Source organism: Ursus americanus, chromosome 34, assembly GCF_024610735.1.
Source record: "Ursus americanus isolate L20-20 chromosome 34, mUrsAme1.1.p, whole genome shotgun sequence".
Lineage (NCBI taxonomy): Eukaryota > Metazoa > Chordata > Mammalia > Carnivora > Ursidae > Ursus > Ursus americanus.
The window spans coordinates 656,085-672,954 of NC_142160.1; the positions used below are offsets into that span (position 1 = coordinate 656,085).

General features: G+C 55.0%; 1 protein-coding gene across 3 annotated transcripts in view; it reads right to left on the bottom strand.

Moving 5' to 3' along the window:
- Positions 1-16,870, bottom strand: part of BICD2 (BICD cargo adaptor 2) — a 63,275-nt gene that overhangs the window by 33,520 nt on the left and 12,885 nt on the right. For all 3 annotated transcript variants that reach the window (XM_045772559.2, XM_045772560.2, XM_045772558.2), the window contains exon 2: positions 3,165-3,377. In XM_045772559.2, coding sequence (XP_045628515.1) covers positions 3,165-3,377 — 213 coding nt within the window. The remainder of the gene's footprint in view (positions 1-3,164; positions 3,378-16,870) is intronic.

Genomic DNA, 16,870 nt, shown 5'->3' on the forward strand with positions numbered 1-16,870 from the left:
CACGCGACCCCTGCCCCAACAGGGTGCAGGCCAGGTGGAAAAGGTGGATGCACGGGGACCTCAGCTTCCCTGTCGGCAAACCCGCTCCATGCCCCTCAGAGCCCCCAGCCCACCCAGCCAGCACACACGCCTCAGCCCCCAGGTGCCCTGAGGAGAGCACGGGAGCAGACACTCCCTTTCAGTGAGGAAACCCTGCAGAGGCCCATGGCGGAACCACAGATGGCTGTCCTCACAAGGACAGAGAAGCGCCTTCGGGCAGGAGGCACTGGCAGGTCAGGGCTAAGACAGGCCTTCGTCCTTCCAGCCAGGGGTCTGCCCACCCTCCCTGTCCACCCCACGAAGGAGAGAGGCACCCCAGGTGTGTGTGGTGGGGGGCAGGGGGAAAGGAGGACAGTCATGGTTGGGAGACTCTCCAGAGCAGTGGTGACGCCCTAGGTCCTGGGTGCTGCAGCCTCACGGCCACAGGAGCTCTCGGTGGCGGTGGAAGGAGCAGCCAGAAGATAGAGGCAGGAAAGGAACCCAGGGGCCAGCCTCATTTAGGGGCCTGTGACAACCACACAAGCCAGTCAGAGGGACACAAAGGGGTCTCACAGGTGGGGGCTCTGTCCTCCAGGCCCCCAGCTGTACTTCCCACTGCTTCCCCCAGTGGGTTCCAGGGCGGTGATAAGCGACGACCCAGGCTGGACCTGCTGTCCCGAGGCAGACAGTGTAGCTGGTCTGACCAGAGTCTGGGGACGGGCCCAGCAATGTGGCTTCTGCAGGGGCACGGAAGGTTCCACAGCCTGCTGCACACATAGCAGCTGAGAGGCTGGAGGGACCGGACACCTTACTGGAGTTCCTAGGAAGCCCTGGGCCCACAGCTGCCACCACCAGGAGAAGGGCCGGCTCTAAGAGGGGGCAGGATGGGGCAGCAGGTGGGCCAGCCCATGACCAGGAGCCATCTCCTGGATGTCCACGGACCCCGGAGTGCCTGAGCAGTAAGTGTTTTCCGTGTGTAACCGCCAAGGCTGGAGTGAGCGCCCCCTTGCAGACTGTCCAGGGGACTCCTGCCCGTCTGCAGACACGCCTTCCCCGACTGCCCCGATATCCTGGGGGGCTGCTGCATGTCCACCCTGGGCAAGTCAGGTCCAGCCCTGCTCCCCAGGAGCAACGTGCACTTCCTCATGGGGTCCATTCCCTCGAGACCCACCCAGGGCTCCCAGTTCCTCCTCCCATGTGGGGCTGACCCCTGCTGCCTCTTCCACATACCCACATCCCCTCCTCTCGCCTCCAGGCTGTCTGCCCATGTGACACCCCCCCACACCTTCCAACCCGTGGCTGGGGAGCCACCCCACGCTGAAGAGCCCACCGGGCATCTGGTCACGAACTCAGGCAGGTGGTGGGTCAGGAGCAACCGTGCCAGACGCCCGGCTCCCTTCCGGCTGGCTCTGGGCAGCCCTCACACCACCACAGCAGCAATCAAGCCTTTCCCAGCTTCTGCCCTGAGAGGCAGGGGGCACAGAATTCTGCTGGAACGTCTCTGTCCTTTACTCTGGGGCCCAAGACACACGGGGTCCACCAGGGCAGCAAGGACAGGGCAGGACAAAAAGATCACCTGGCAGGGCCCCACTGGGCAGATGAGGCTGACCCCTCCCAACCCAGTCCCGCCTCTCAAGGGCAGCACCCACCCTGCTTCCCAGAGCGAATCTCTGGAAGGCCACAGTGTGTGAACGTGACTGCCTCTGGCCAACTGTGGCCGTGCCCGGCTCCCGGGGACTCTGCTTCTCCATCTGCAAAATGAGGCTTAAGGAGTCCCAGGACAGATGCTAGCTGGGCCTGTCCACACAGCAGTGCAGAGGTCCGAGATCAGGACTCTAGAGCTGCCAGCCTGACCCATGCAGACAAACTACCTGCCCCTTGGTTTCCCCACCTGAGATGAGGGAAATACGGGGTCATCGAAAGGATGAGTTCTGGGGCGGCTGACACTGTCCCATGTGCTGAGCACATCTGTTATACAGGTCACGTGACAGAGGCCATTGGATGCCCCTGGGAAGCTGGCGTGGGGGGCAGACACTTAAGCCGACTGTCACGGGGAGTTTGGTCAGAGGACACAGGGCAGCCGGCAAAGCGCTGCACATGGATGGCACCAGGACCAGGCACTGGGAGGCAGAGCTATCCTCACGGAAGGGGTGTTTCCTGGGGTGACCCTGCACGGCCTGCACCTCTTGGGGACAGCTCTTGGCATTGTGTTCCTACAGTTCAGGCTCCTCAGCCAGGCCTGAGCCTCAGGTGCCAGCCTCAAGGAGGGGAGGGAACGGCCACATCCAAGGCCAAGACCAGCAGAAGAGTGACAGGAACAGGGTATAGACGAGGCAGGCGAGGGGTGGACACTGGCTGGGCCTCTCGTCAGGGCAGGGGGTGGCAGGGACCCGTGGGGCAAGAGGCAGAGCCTTCAGAGAAAGAGGCGGCTGAGGGTGCATGGGGTGGGAGTGGCGGGCCTCCTCCTGAGGCAGCAACAGGAACAGCGGGACTCCCGGCCCCACCAAACCTGCTCCACGCGGAACTGGTTGAGCTCATTTCCTGACGCCCAAACCCAGGAGTCAGCAAGTCACCGGGGCTCTCCCGACAGCCCAGACAAGCCCTTCTGGAAGAGAAGCTGGGCCGAGACTGCCTCGGTGAGGTCAAACCCACCTCCCCGGCAGCCCCTCCTCCCATCCCAACCAGGGTGATCCCATGGGAGAAAGTGAGATCATGCACAGGGATCCAAGCCCAGCTCCTCCCAGGCCCACAGGCCTCGAGGACCCCTGACCCCAAATAGGGGTTGTGACTGCTCCCCACTGCTGCCAGACCCGGGTTCCGTCCCAATCCTTGCCAGAGGCCCCTCCCGGCCCTGCGGGATCCTGACTGCTCCATACCCCCCCATCGGAAGTGTGGAACTCAGCACCATCTGTCCCTCTGGTCACCTGTCACTGCCCCCCAAGTAAACAGAGGGCAGAGAGAGGGTCTCCCTGTGGTCCAGAACAAGGCCCCCTGTCCTTCTTGATGAGAACCCAGGGGTCCTGAGGCCACAGCCAGGACTTGCTCGCACGGACTGCCGGCTGCACCTGCCGTCCCTCTCGTTTGCCCACCTCCCCCGGAGGGCACTGGACACTCGCCCTCCCCTCCCCGCTGGGCACGCCGGTTACCTCCTTCAGCTCCTGCGCCACAGAGGCCAGGCGCTCATTCTCCGACTGCGTGTTGGCGAGCACGTTCCGCAGCTGCTTCAGCTCTGTCTGCAGCTCCAGCACCTTGCGCACGTAGTACTGCTCCTTGGAGGCCGACTCCTGGATCAGACTCTCCTCCCGGCTCTCGCCGTCCGCGGCCACCTTCTTGTGGTTCGTGTGCGCCTGTCCAAACGCCTGTGCGGAGACCAGACGCTCATAAGAGGGAGGCCGATGCTGGCTAGCCCTGTGGCGAGACACCCTGGCGGCACACTGCTCATGCAAGTGCACATGAGTTGGACTTCGGGGGAGGACATGATCGGACACGGGGGAAGCTGGAGAGGGGCCACTGGACACGGGAGCGTGGGACACCTAAGGGTTACATGGGGCTGCAGGGCCAATGGTCAGGCGGGGGGCAGAGGCAGGGAGGAGCTACGTGGGGCTGATGCCAGAGCGGGGCCACGCAGGGAAGGACCCAGGCCCAGCTGAGGGACTGGCTGGGGGCCCAGAGACACGAGGTGGGTATGGCACTCCCAGCAGGACAACCCCTTTCAGGACTCAGGCTGCTGACCCAGCCCTACCCTAGAACGAGGGCAGGTCCGAGGCCCACACAGCACCCCTCTGCCCCACTCCAGATGGAGAAACCGAGGCTCAAGGAGGCACTCTTCACTGCCTGATCTTGACCCCTCTGTTCACCCATCCTGGGAGGCCACTGAGACCAGGGAGGCCTGGGAGGGTGTGAGCCCAGACATGGGCTGAGTGATGGGACAGGAGCCTGAACTAGGACACTCAGAACCAGTCGACAGACCAGGCCCTGGGCTGCACCAGGCAAGGAGGCACTGCGCCCAGGCTCAGGGAGGAGCCCCCACCTAGCATGGTGTAGCTAACCCAGTCCACAGCCTAGGTCCTGCACCAGCTGTGGCCCCCATCCAGTGTCCCCGTCCAGCCACTCAGCACGGCCCCTGTCACCAGGACGCAACCCCACGGGCCTGTGTGTGTCCTCCCCAGCGGCCCCCTTCCCAGCAGCCACCCCATGCAGACTCTCTACAGGGCTCCCAGCTCACGGAAGAAAAACAAAATCCAGGGAGGGCTACCAAAGAAGAAAGTAGCTGATGTCTTTATTTCTTGAGAGAAACAAGGGCATTTTCACTTATTTGCTATTTGATAAGAAGTCCAGGAATTCCACCCAAGATAACAATTGGGAAAATACGCATAAAGATAAGGGTGTTGCTGAGCAGAACCATTACTGATATTAAAAATCAAAACACAGAAAGTCAGCAGGGTACTGGCTAAATGAAGTGGGGTCGCTCCTTCCTGAGGGTGGGTCTTGCTCATCTGCCCCCAGCTGCCAACCCGGCCTGCACTGGGAAAATGCCAGTGTCCCTTCAAACCAAGTCAGCTCAGCTCTGATTCCTGATGCTGTCCTCCTCCATCCTAGTTCCAAATAAAAGACCAAACAAAGCACAGATTCATGGAGTTGGCCGAACTTGGGTTGTAGCCCTGACCCCCAGCTGCACACCAGCCCGGGGTATGCCAGCACCCACCAGGCTTCCAGAAACGCAGGAAGGACCCAACCCATGGGGCAGGCGCCCTGGATGGCACTGGCCAACTCATGGCTGTCTCTCCAAGCCTCCAGACAAACCTGACCGGGCGACCAGAGGACAACACACTCCTGAACCCCAAGCTGGAGTGTGGACATCTCACCAGGCATCGGGTCAACCATCAGAGGCTGTCCCAAGGCCAGACGGCTCAACGCTGTGACACACACAGGCGTGTGCACACACATGTCCAGGCCTGCTGGCCTCAGCGTGAATCTTCGCCTACATCCAATCCCCAGCCCAGCCCATGAACACTGACACCACAGAGCTGGAGACTTGACCCTCCTGCAGAGCTAATCAGACAGTCGCAGGGACAGTCCTGGCTCCTATGTGGAAAAGCTACAGGGAACTTTATGTGACTGAGCAATAACTTTCAAGTCACTGGACACCCGGTGAGTGAGGGGCAGGGTACAGGTGAGCTCCATGACAGCCCCTGTCCCCCCAAAGGACCTTTGGCCATGGTGCTAAAAGAGAGACGATGCTGGGCAGCCCAGCACACCTTTGGGGAGGAGGCGGTGCTGCGAGACGGAGGACAAGGCAGCAGAAGAGTCAGACCGCGGACAGAGGGCACAATCAGTGCAAACCCATGAGAGAGCCGCCGGCAGCAAGCGGGGGGTGGGGGTGGGGGCAAAGATGTGGAGCTGGCTGAGCTCTCACTGGTCCTGACCAACAAAGCTGACAGGCACAACCTGAAAGCATCAAACTATGTCCCAGAACACAGCCTGGGAACACACACAGAAATAATGGCACCAGCTCCCACTCCGTCAAACTGGCGGCAACGGGGAAGGGAAACTGGTCCACCGCAATGGGGAGAGCTCACTGTCGCCAGGGAAGAGCCAGGAGACTGATTTCCACAGGCTCAGGACGCAGACCAGACACTGCCCACGCGGAGCACTGACCCGGGAGGCAAGCAACATGGACATAAAAAGAGTGACGCGAGGGGGGCAATGGATGGGATTACCAGCCGGTTACAGAATGTGGAAGACTTGTAAGCCTGAAAAAACAGCACCAAGACTACCCAACATAAATCACAGAAAAAGAGAGCAGAGTGAACTGTGGGTCAAACGTGGGTAACTAGAGTCCCAGGGAAGAGGAAAGATGAGGATAATAAGTACTTGAAAACCATAATGGCTCAAAATTTTCCAGATTTGATGGAAACTGTAAATCTACAGATGGTAGCAGCTCGTCCACCCCTGAACACAAGCACGACGAGAGAAACTACACCAAGATGTATCACCAAATTGCCTAAAACCAGTGAATCAAAGGACACACTAAAATCACCCAGAGAAAAGAAGTACAAGATGACAGCAGATTTCTCTGTCGAGCCAGGAGACAATGGAACCACCTTGAGAAAACAAAATGAAACAAACCTATTAATAAGAGAGCTACACCCAGTGAAAACTCCACAGACGGGAGTTATGACAAGAGCTGAAAGACTTGATCACCACAGACCTGCATTATGGACATTAAATAAAACCCTTCAGGCAGAAGAAAACAATACCAGATGGAAATCTAGATTTAGGAGGAGGAGCAAAAAGCACCAGAAATGATAATTACGGAATAAATATAAAACACTTGCTTCCCTTACTGTTTAAATCCCTTTAAAGATAATTCACTAGACACTCAATGCAAATCCCTATCAAAATTCCAATGGCCGGGGCGCCTGGGTGGCACAGCAGTTAAGCGTCTGCCTTCGGCTCAGGGCGTGATCCCGGCGATCTGGGATCGAGCCCCACATCAGGCTCCTCCGCTATGAGCCTGCTTCTTCCTCTCCCACTCCCCCTGCTTGTGTTCCCTCTCTCGCTGGCTGTCTCTATCTCTGTCAAATAAATAAAATCTTTAAAAAAAAAAAAAATTCCAATGGCCTTTTCTGCAGAAATGGAAATTCATATGGGATTGCAAGGGGCCCAAAGCAGCTGAAGCAATATTGGAAACAAAGCAGGGAAACTCAAATTCTCTGTTTCAAAATTTAATATAATGCTACAGTGACCAAGACAGTGTGGTACTGGCATAAGACAGTACAGACCAATGGAACGGAAGAGTCAAGAAATAAACCCTTAAACGTGTGGTCAACTAATTTTTGACAAGAGTACACAGAAATTCAGTGATAAAAGAACAGTTTTTCAACAAATGGTGCTGGGACAAATGGATATCCATGTGCAAAAGAATGAAGTCAAATCCTTACCTTCCTTACATGATATACACAAATTAACTCAAAATGGATCAGAGCCCTAAATGCAAGAACAACAACCAAACTCTCAGGAAAAAAATAGGGATTAATCTCCGTGACCTTATTGGCAATGGGTTCTTAACATTGACACCATGACTCCCTCTGCCTCTGCCTCTGCATGACACATGACACATGACTCCCTCTGCCTCTGCTTCTCCCCCTGCTTGTGCACACGCTCCCTTGTTTTTTCTCACAAATAAATAAATAAAACCCTAAGAAAAAAGAAAATCCCTGAATATTTGGCAACTAAACAACACATTTCTAAGTAATGTATTGATCAAAGATGAAATCAGACAAATTCTTTTTAAAAGAAATATTTTATTTATTCATTTGACAGAGAGAGAGAGAGAGCACCCGCGCGCGCACACACACACAAGCAGGGGAAGGGGCAGAGGGAGAAGCAGGCTCTCCTCTGAGCAGGGAGCCCGATGGGGGGCTCAATCCCAGGACCTTGGGATCACGACCTGAGCTGAAGAGAGACTCTCAACCTACTGAGACACTGAGGTGCCCCAATAAATATAGCTTTGAAAGAAAGAAAGAAAGAAAGAAAGAAAGAAAGAAAGAAAGAAAGAAAGAAAGAAAGAAAAAGTTCAAAAGAGTCTACAAAGGGTTCTCTAGTTGAGAGTGAGTTTAGCCAGGTTGCAAGATACAAGATCAATGTACCAAAATCAAACACCTACAAGGAATTACAAATACGAGGAAAGAACAATCAGAAAGTGAAAATTTTAAAACTGCTACTTACAACAGCATCAAAATTATTAAATGCTTATGTGTAAATGTGACAGAAGATGTAAAAGATATACACACTAAGAACACAAGATATTGCTGAGAAAAATTAAATAAAGAGAGATAAACATTCATGGGCCAGAAGACTCAATACTGTTAGTATTAACAATTCTTAAATTATATCTTTTTAATTAATAAAATTTTTGGAGCACATGTGTGCTTGGGGGCAGGGACAGAGAGAAAGGGAGAAAATCCCAAGCAAGCTCCACACCCTGTGTGGAGCTCAACGTGGGGCTGATCTGACGACCCTGAGATCATGAACTGAGCCAAAGTCAGGAGTTGGACGTTCAACTGACTGAGCCACCCAGTGTTAAGAATTTAACAATATTCTTAATATTGTTGTCAATTCTCCACAAATTTATCTTTCCATTCATCACAATGCCAATCAAAATCTCAGCGTTTTTGGTAGAAACTGATTAGTTGATTCTAAAATTCATATGGAAATTCAAAGGACCTAGAATAACCAAAATGACTTCAAGAGAAAAACAAAGTAGAAGGACCCGATTTCAATATTTAGGCAATTTGTGGCAAACAGATAATCTTTTAACAAACAAACAGGGCTGGAATGAATGAGTATCAATATGCAAAAGATGATCTTCAGTCCATATCCTGCAGCATTTTGAAAATTAATTTAAAATGGTCATAAGCTGGGGCGCCTGGGTGGCACAGCGGTTGAGCGTCTGCCTTCGGCTCAGGGCGTGGTCCCGGCGTTATGGGATCGAGCCCCACATCAGACTCCTCCGCTATGAGCCTGCTTCTTCCTCTCCCACTCCCCCTGCTTGTGTTCCCTCTCTCGCTGGCTGTCTCTATCTCTGTCGAATAAATAAATAAAATCTTTAAAAAAAAAAACGGGGGGAGGGTGCCAGGGTGGCTCAGTCGTTAAGCATTTGCCTTCCGCTCGGATTGTGATCCCAGCGTTCTGGGATCAAGCCCCGTATTGGGCTCCCTGCTCTGCGGGAAGCCTGCTTCTTCCACTCCCACTCCCCCTGCTTGTGTTCCGTCTCGCTGTGTCTCTCTGCCAAATAAATAAAAATCTAAAAAAAACAAACAAAAAAACAAACAGGGGGCGCCTGGGTGGCTCAGTCAGTTAAGCATCCAACTCTTGGTTTCAGCTCAGGTCATGATCTCAGGGTTGTGAGATTGAGCCCCAGGTCAGGCTCCAGGCTCCGTATGGAGTCTGCTTGAGATTCTCTCTCCCTCTGCCCACTGCCCCTCCCCCCTCAAATAAATAAATCTTGAAAAAAAAAAAAAAGATTCTCAAGCTGGGTACAAGAAACCATACCCACACAAATTCCAGCTATATGCTACTGATGACACATATGCAGGATAAAAACACGGACACAGAAAGCTGGAAGTAAACACAAATAGAAGGGTACACCAAGCAACAGTAAGAAAGCTGGCACAGTTACGTTAATAGCAGGCAAAATAAGACTCCCAGTCAAAAAGCACTGCCAGGAATAGAGTCAAACAATAATGATAAAACAAGTGCTTCACCAGGAAGTTTTGTTTAAAATCAGGAAACTTTTTAAAATTGCGGTAAAATATACAACATAAAATTTACCATCTTCACTGTTTTTAAGTGTACAGTTCAGTAACGTTGATGACATTCCCACTGTTGTACAACCCATTTCCAGAACTCTTTTCACTCAAAAAAAAAAAAAAAAGGACAATGCAAGACAAGGCACAGACTGAGAAAAATCTATGCGAATCACACATCTGATAAAAAAAAAATGTAGGAGCTCTCAGAACTCCGAGAAAGCACCCCATAAAACACGAGCAGAAGAACTGAGCAGACACTTCCCCAAGACACACATATGGGAAAGATGAGCGGGGAGATCCCACCACAGAGGTGCAAAAACACACGGACGAGAACACCTGCCCCTGCCTTGCCGAGGCTAGCGCGCGCCCACACCACCAGCAGGGCACGGACAACGGTGCGGCCGCTGCGCGAGCAATCAGTCAGCTTCCTCAAGAGTTAAGCAGACACCTGACACAAGGCACACTGTCCACTTCCAGGTGTTCGCCCAAGAGAACGCGTGTCCAGACAGTCCCGCAGGAATATGTGTCACAGCGGCGAAACCTGGCTGAAACGGCGCAGGGAGGCCGGCAGGGGGAGCTCCGAGCTCTACCTCGCTCCAGAGCCACACTATGCACTCCACAGCAGTGACCCCGCCCTCCCTGAAGCTGTTCACTGCAGGCATCCTACCCCAAGATGGGAGACCCCTGTCCCTGTGCTCACTGCCTCGGCTCATAGGCTGGGAGGCTGGGGGTCACCCAGCCCGCCCACCTGAATTTGTTCTAATGAAAGCATCCTCACCCACTCTGCACCAGCTTGAAACCTGCCTCCCCATTCCAGGAAGCACGGAGAGGAGCAGTGCCCACCATCTGACAGCGGTGTCCAGCTCTGGGCACGCACGTCCTCAAAGCATCCCCTGCCCTGCCATGCACCTCCCAGGCCAGTGTCCACTGGAGGGTCCCCAAACATCCCTGGCTGCTCTGAGGAAGAAAGGGGGTACCCTCCTGGACCCCAAGATGCACATCAGGACTTTGAGGTAGTGGCCCTGGAGGTAGCGGCAGCAGTGCTGCTCTGAGGTTCCCATAGGGGCTGGCCTCACCACGGGCAGGGCCACACTGTTCCTGACACAGGCTCCGGGGCACACCCAGCCTGGCGAGCCCCAACTTGGCCCCACAAGCCCAGGTGTGAGGTCACAACCAGTCCTACCTCAAGTTCATCCCTCCCCTTGTGGACACGGCACAAACACCTGCGGTCAGGGCCAGACTTGGTGGGGAGGCTGGGTTTGCCCCGTGTCGGGGGGTTCCTGGGGCTGGGGTGGGAGTAGAGGGTGCCCACAGCGGTGGAGGGAGCAGCGTGAACACAGGCTGGGCAGGAGCCCAGGGTGCCTGCAGGGTGTCCCCCACTCTCATGTCTCCCCACAGGAGCCAAGGGGACAGGGGGTGGGGGCAGGTCGCTGGTCAGACCTTCTTCACTTGCCTTGTGTGCAGTCCCACCAGTGCCAGTGTGTGGCAGCCACCTCCTCCTGAGCTGGGCGATGCAGCACGTGCAATTCTGAGCACAGTCTCACACACGCACGCACAGCATTTCCGGCCAGCGCCAACATGCCGAGACCCCCCACAGTCCCTGCTGGCACACAGGAGGCGCCAGATACCTGGCCCCCACCAGGCCCCCACTACCCCAATGAGGCTGAGATCCAGAGACAAAAGCAGGGCAGAGAAGCAGAGACAATTAGGGATAGAGCTTTGCTGACCCCCTGAGGAGCACCCCTGGCCCAGGGTCAGCACGCTGCAGCCCCGCCAGCGACATCTGCCCAGGCCTGGTCTGCAGGTGAAGTTATACTGGAACACACCTGAATGGGGAAGTGAAGCAGCCAGCAGGATGCTAGGGCCACAGCCCTGAGGCCATGGGCACAAGAGCTAGGGCTCAGAGAGGGTCCCTGGGACCCAGGTCCACACACAGGTCAGCAACCGGCTGGGAACAGAGAGCCTGTTGCCCACAGGCAGTATGTGAACCTTCCAGGCAAAAGGCTCCCTCAGCCTGTCCCTAACTGGCCCAGCTCAGGGTGCAGGCCCCTCGAGGAGATAAGGTCCCTCCAGAGGCCCCTGCCTCCAACCCTCCCCCACCCCAGAGGGTCTGACTGGCTTCTCCCTCTGGGTGGGTCATCCAGCGCAGTGACAAAGATGGGAGGGTGGGGACAGGGGGGGCAACAGGAAGAGACCCCAAGCAGCCCCACACTCAGTACCAAATCTGCACTAGTCAGGGTTCCCCAGAGAACACATGTCGATACAGACATAAGAGGTTTGTTACAGGAGTTGGCTCAGGCGGTTACAGAAGCCGAGAGAAGTCCCACAGTCGGCTGTCTGCAAGCTGGAGACCCAGGAGAGGCGGAGGACAGAAGACAGACGTACCAGCTCAGGGAGAGACAGAATTCACCCTTCCCATTTTTGTTCCACTGGGCCAGAGTGATTAGATGAGGCCGGCCCACACAGAATCAAACGCTAACCCCTTCCAGAGACACACCCAAAAGTCCTGTTTCCCAACAACTGGGTGTCCCTTAGCGCAGCCACACAGACACATAAACTAACCACCAGCGTCGGGTCTGTGCCAATGGCTCCCAACTCCATCCTGTGGGGTGCAGGCAGCCCCAACAACACAAAGAAGTCAAACTCTGTTCACAAGACCAGGCCGATGGCTAGATGTGGCCCTCGAGCAGCCGTCCGCGCACTCCTGATCTGAGCCAGCACCTCCTCGCCATCCGGAAGCCACGTTCTGTGGCTTGTCACACTGTCCCTGGGGCAGGTCAGGCCTGGGAGGGTGAGCGTGCTCCAGGGGCAGGGACAGGTCTGGCAAAAGCCCCCAGACAGGACCAGACCGGCTAGGAGTAGCTCTAGACAAGAAGCCCCTTCCCCCTCAGCTGTGGCAGAGCCCAGCACCCGGCCGGCAGGAGCGCAGGAAGGAGCACAGCGGTGCCAACGGCATACCGGCTGTGCACGACATGCCCGGCCCGGTGCGGAGGCAGCTGGCGGGACCAGGCCCGGGAAAAATAGGACTCATTGAGCTAGAAGAGCAACCCCACAAGGAGCTGCCCCCACCCCTGTGGTTGGCCAGTCCCCGTGTCCCCCAGAAAGCAGTTGGTCCCACTCTGCATGTGGCCTCCCCGTCTGCCCCCCAAAGAGAACGATCATCAGCGGGTCATCCACCCGGGCCCACAGACGCTGACCCTCAGTTTCTGACACACGTACATGGGGCCCAGAAACAGGTCCGTACGGGGAGACAGAACGAGCCTGCTCCTGACCCCAGGTGGGGCCTGGCTTCCTGGAGAAGGGCCTGCATCAGCAGGGCAGAAGCGGCAGCGGGAAGCAGGCCTCCAGGTGGGGCTGCCCCGGACGAGCTTCTTTCCGGACCAGTCTGGCCGTCTGAGGCAGTGGGTGCAACACACACCAGGCCAGAGAAAACCAGAGGAGGGAAGGCATAGGTCCAGGAAGCTGTTTCCACAGTGAAGCTGAGATCTAGGATTCTCGGCTCCTCTGGTATTGGAATTCCTGGGCTGATCCAGACTCACCCACCCACAGGGCGCCCCCTCTTTCCCTGAAGGGCCACTAGGCTGCACCAGGATGGGGGCATCCCAGGAACCCCCAAGTCCTGCCAGCTGCCTGTCCTGCCCCCTCCCCGCACAGCTTTGGCGTGCTTACTGTGTGCCTGGGAAGACAACAGACACTGCCAGGCCCCCAGACCCAACTGTGTCCCAGCTGGGGACGCAAAGCCTGGCATCCCAGGAACCTCACAATGGCCAGCCAGAATCAATCCCTCGGTTCACCAATGATCTCAAGCAGAGTGAGGAGCCCCTAAGGTGTCCCTCACCTCTTTTCCAGTTCAAAATGGTGTCGGTACCAGAATCTTGCCCTGGAGAGCAGCTTCTCAGAGCCAGTGTGTACCAAGAGCCCTCCAGTGGGTCACGCAGGCCCAGGGCCACCTTGGGGGTAGAGGGGTCATGCCTTCGCCACCTGCTTCTGCCCCGACGGAGGGCAAGCAGCCATGGGAGCCACAAGGAAGAAGAAACAGCAACTCAAGTCCAATGCCAGCCAGCTGCAGCCTGTGCTCAACAGACTGATGGACTGACAGACTCCCGTCAAAACCGGTACATGCAGGGGCGCCTGGGTGGCACAGCGGTTAAGCGTCTGCCTTCAGCTCAGGGCGTGATTCCGGAGTTATGGGATCGAGCCCCACATCAGGCTCCTCCGCTATGAGCCTGCTTCTTCCTCTCCCACTCCCCCTGCTTGTGTTCCCTCTCTCGCTGGCTGTCTCTGTCAAATAAATAAATAAAATCTTAAAAAAAAAAAAAAAAAACGGTACATGCAGGCCACAGTGCTGCCGCACGGGGGGATCTGGTGACTCCCGGGCGACACCACGACTCGGCCAGCTCCTTCTGCAGAAGCCCACCAGCCCCACAGGAGCCTCATTAAACGCAAGACAGGGTTGAGGCCTGTGAACTGGGTACAGATGTTATGGGATAAAGACTTCATAGCACTAAGAGAGTAAAGTCTCCATCGCAGATCGATCAGTGCTGTCCACACCGCACTCACTGGCACTAAACACTGAACACTGCCAGAACGTATCAGCTGGACCAGATCCAGAGTCTGGGGGCATTTAGCACTATGCAAGTAAACCAGAATCGGCGTCAACATGGAGAAGACACAACAGGATGAAAGGCACAGGCTTCTTTCCAATCAGAGCGTTTCCCTAAGGAAACGGTATGACAACGGGACAGGCTGACCTCACTGCGACCTCAACAGAAGTTGTACACACACGCTGAGCGCCATGGTAGAGCAAAATAAAAATAGATGCCTCTCAAATTTTCTATAAATCTACAACTGTCCTTAAAAAATAAAAGCTATTTAAAAATATTATTAGCATGCACCCAAACACATGAAAATTGGATCTCTTTGCTAATGTCCGTACCAAAGAGGCCACACAGACAAACACCAGGAAACCGAGCTAACAAAAAACAGAAACATCTCCTATCAGCACTTGGGGACCACTGCCAAAGCAGTACTGTGGGGAGGGGAGGATGCGCTAAAAATACACTTCAGTGATAAAAAGAAACACAGAGACGCAACAAAGTAAACAAACAAAAGTCTCAGGAAGAGGAAGTGTCCCAAGAAAAGCCCGAAAGCAAAATAAAGCAAAAACAACTAAGCTGGTGTATTTTCTCATCCAGGGTCGTGGTCTGTGCGGGGCACCTGTCTCTAAGTCAGGCACCCACAAGCCGGTGCCCCCACATCCCCAGATGATGTGCCCGAGGGGGCAGGACTGGAGCTGGACCCCAGAGCCTCTCTGTTCACTACCATGTCCACTCCCAGCACAAGATGGGACAGAGGGCGGTCACACTGGGCTCAGTGGACACACCAGAACTCATACAGGAGCTCCCCCAACCCTCCCTGCAGGGAGGGAGGGCGGCGGGGCCAGGATACCCACACCTAACGTGGGCACAGAGACTTGGGGGGCCCCAGGACACAGAGCTACCCTTCACCGGGATCGCCAAACCTGCGGCACCAACACAATTCAGTTTTTACAATACTCATTTGGTGCCTGACAGGGATCTGCATAAGCAAGCCTATATAGGAAGCTGGCCAAAGAGTGTGTCAGAAGGTGAACTACAGACATTCCTGCCACAGACAGAGTAACGTGTGAAAAACCGCCCACACAAAGACACACTCACAATGACTGGCCTCGCTTCTCAGCCAGAGCTCTACAAAAATGGACGTGGTAGCTTTATTCTTGACATCGTAACAAGAACACCTGGGCATCATAAATCCAGCGAGACGGCTGAGCTGATGTTAACCAAGGACAACTGCATTAATATCGGACAAGCCCTGGGGTCCCGCCCCTGGGAAGGACAAAGCAAGGGACCTGTCCCCACAGGTGACGGAGGCTAGAAGACACGAAGAAAGGATGAGAAGTGATGATTTCACCTAGGAAATGCATTGAGAACACCTCCAGAAAGCTCACTGACACATCTCCATCCTCTCAAAGTAAGTGGTTACAATTTATCATCTCAACATCAAAAAAACATTAACCCTTGGATACTACTTTAACTAGAACCCCAAGACTTAGTCACAGGAAAGGACAGCAACTCTGGTGGGAGGGCTGAGCCGGAGCAGGAGGGGGAGCGCCAAGGGGTCACGGGCACTGTGCGCCACGAGCCTGAAGGGAGCTGCCCCAGACCCTCTGGGGTCACGGCAGAGCAACGGTGAGATTTATCCCGACCACTAGCAAGCAGAAAGACTCTCCCCTCACCTAAGAAGTTGTAAAGCTGTAATTCACATACCATAACATTCACCCTTTCCATGGGTACAATTCAGTGGATTTTAGTATATTCACGGGGCGGTGCAACCATCACCACGACTTCCACATTCTCATCACTGCAAAAAGAAGGTCTCACCCCCACTAGCAGTCACTCCCCAGCTCCCCCACCCGAGACCCTAAAAACCACCAGTGTATGTCTGTGTCTGCAGGTTTGCCTGCAAGGACACTTCGCAGAAGGGGAACCTCACACGCGATGTCTCCGGTGTGACCAGCCTCTGGCGGAACATCGCGTTCCACGGTTCAGCAACGTGTGCCACGTCCCAGCGCTTTACTTCAGGGCTGCTCAGAACGATGCTGCTGTGGGCACTCACGGAGTGTTCATGCGGATGCTCTTTTCATGTCTTGGGCATACACGTAGGAGCACACCGCTAGGTCACACGGTAACTGTGTTTACGGCTTTGAGGAACCGCCAAACCATTTGCCAAGGCAGCTGCACCATTTTACTTCCTACCGGCCAACTGTGAGTTTTGATTTCTGCACATTGTCATCAACACTTGCTGCCTCTGATCAGCCATTCCAGTGGGTGTGAGGTCCCCTCCCGTTAAAAGACCTTTAAAAGTCACAATACTGGCCCCATTTCCATTAGTGCCTTCACCGTACCATTTCACTTATTGCCAGGCTCAAAGTTCTCAGAAGGATCTGCGTTCACGTTTTTTTTGGAGGAATAAAGTAAGGCTCCCAGAGGCGGAGGCCTCAGCTGTCCCTGGCAGAGGACCACTGTGGCAACGTCAGAACCACTCACAGCCCAACGACAGGAGGATCCATATCCAGACTATACAAAGAACTCCAATGCATCAGTAAGAAAAAGGCAGACACCTTCCAGAAACACTGGTGACAGTCCCCAACAGCTTCTTCACAGAGGAGTGTCTCCAAATGGTCAACAAAGGACTGGCGGCAGGGGGGCATGAAAAGGGCTGCGTCCCAGACAGACGGACAGACATCCCTGAGTAAGGCCCCGAGGCACAGGTGGTGCTCACGCAACACCCAGAACGGAGCAGCTCAGCCCCCAAGCCCCCTAGCCCCCCCCACCAAGCCTCTGCAGCTTTCCAGCTCTGACAAGGTCCAGGGAGGAGATGCCACAGATGGGAGAGGCCCTGAGGGGGGGTGGTTCAGGCAATAACCTGAGCACTTCACAGTCTGTGCCAACGGAAGCCCATTAGCTTCTCTCTCATGGGAAAGATCTCCTTGCACAGGC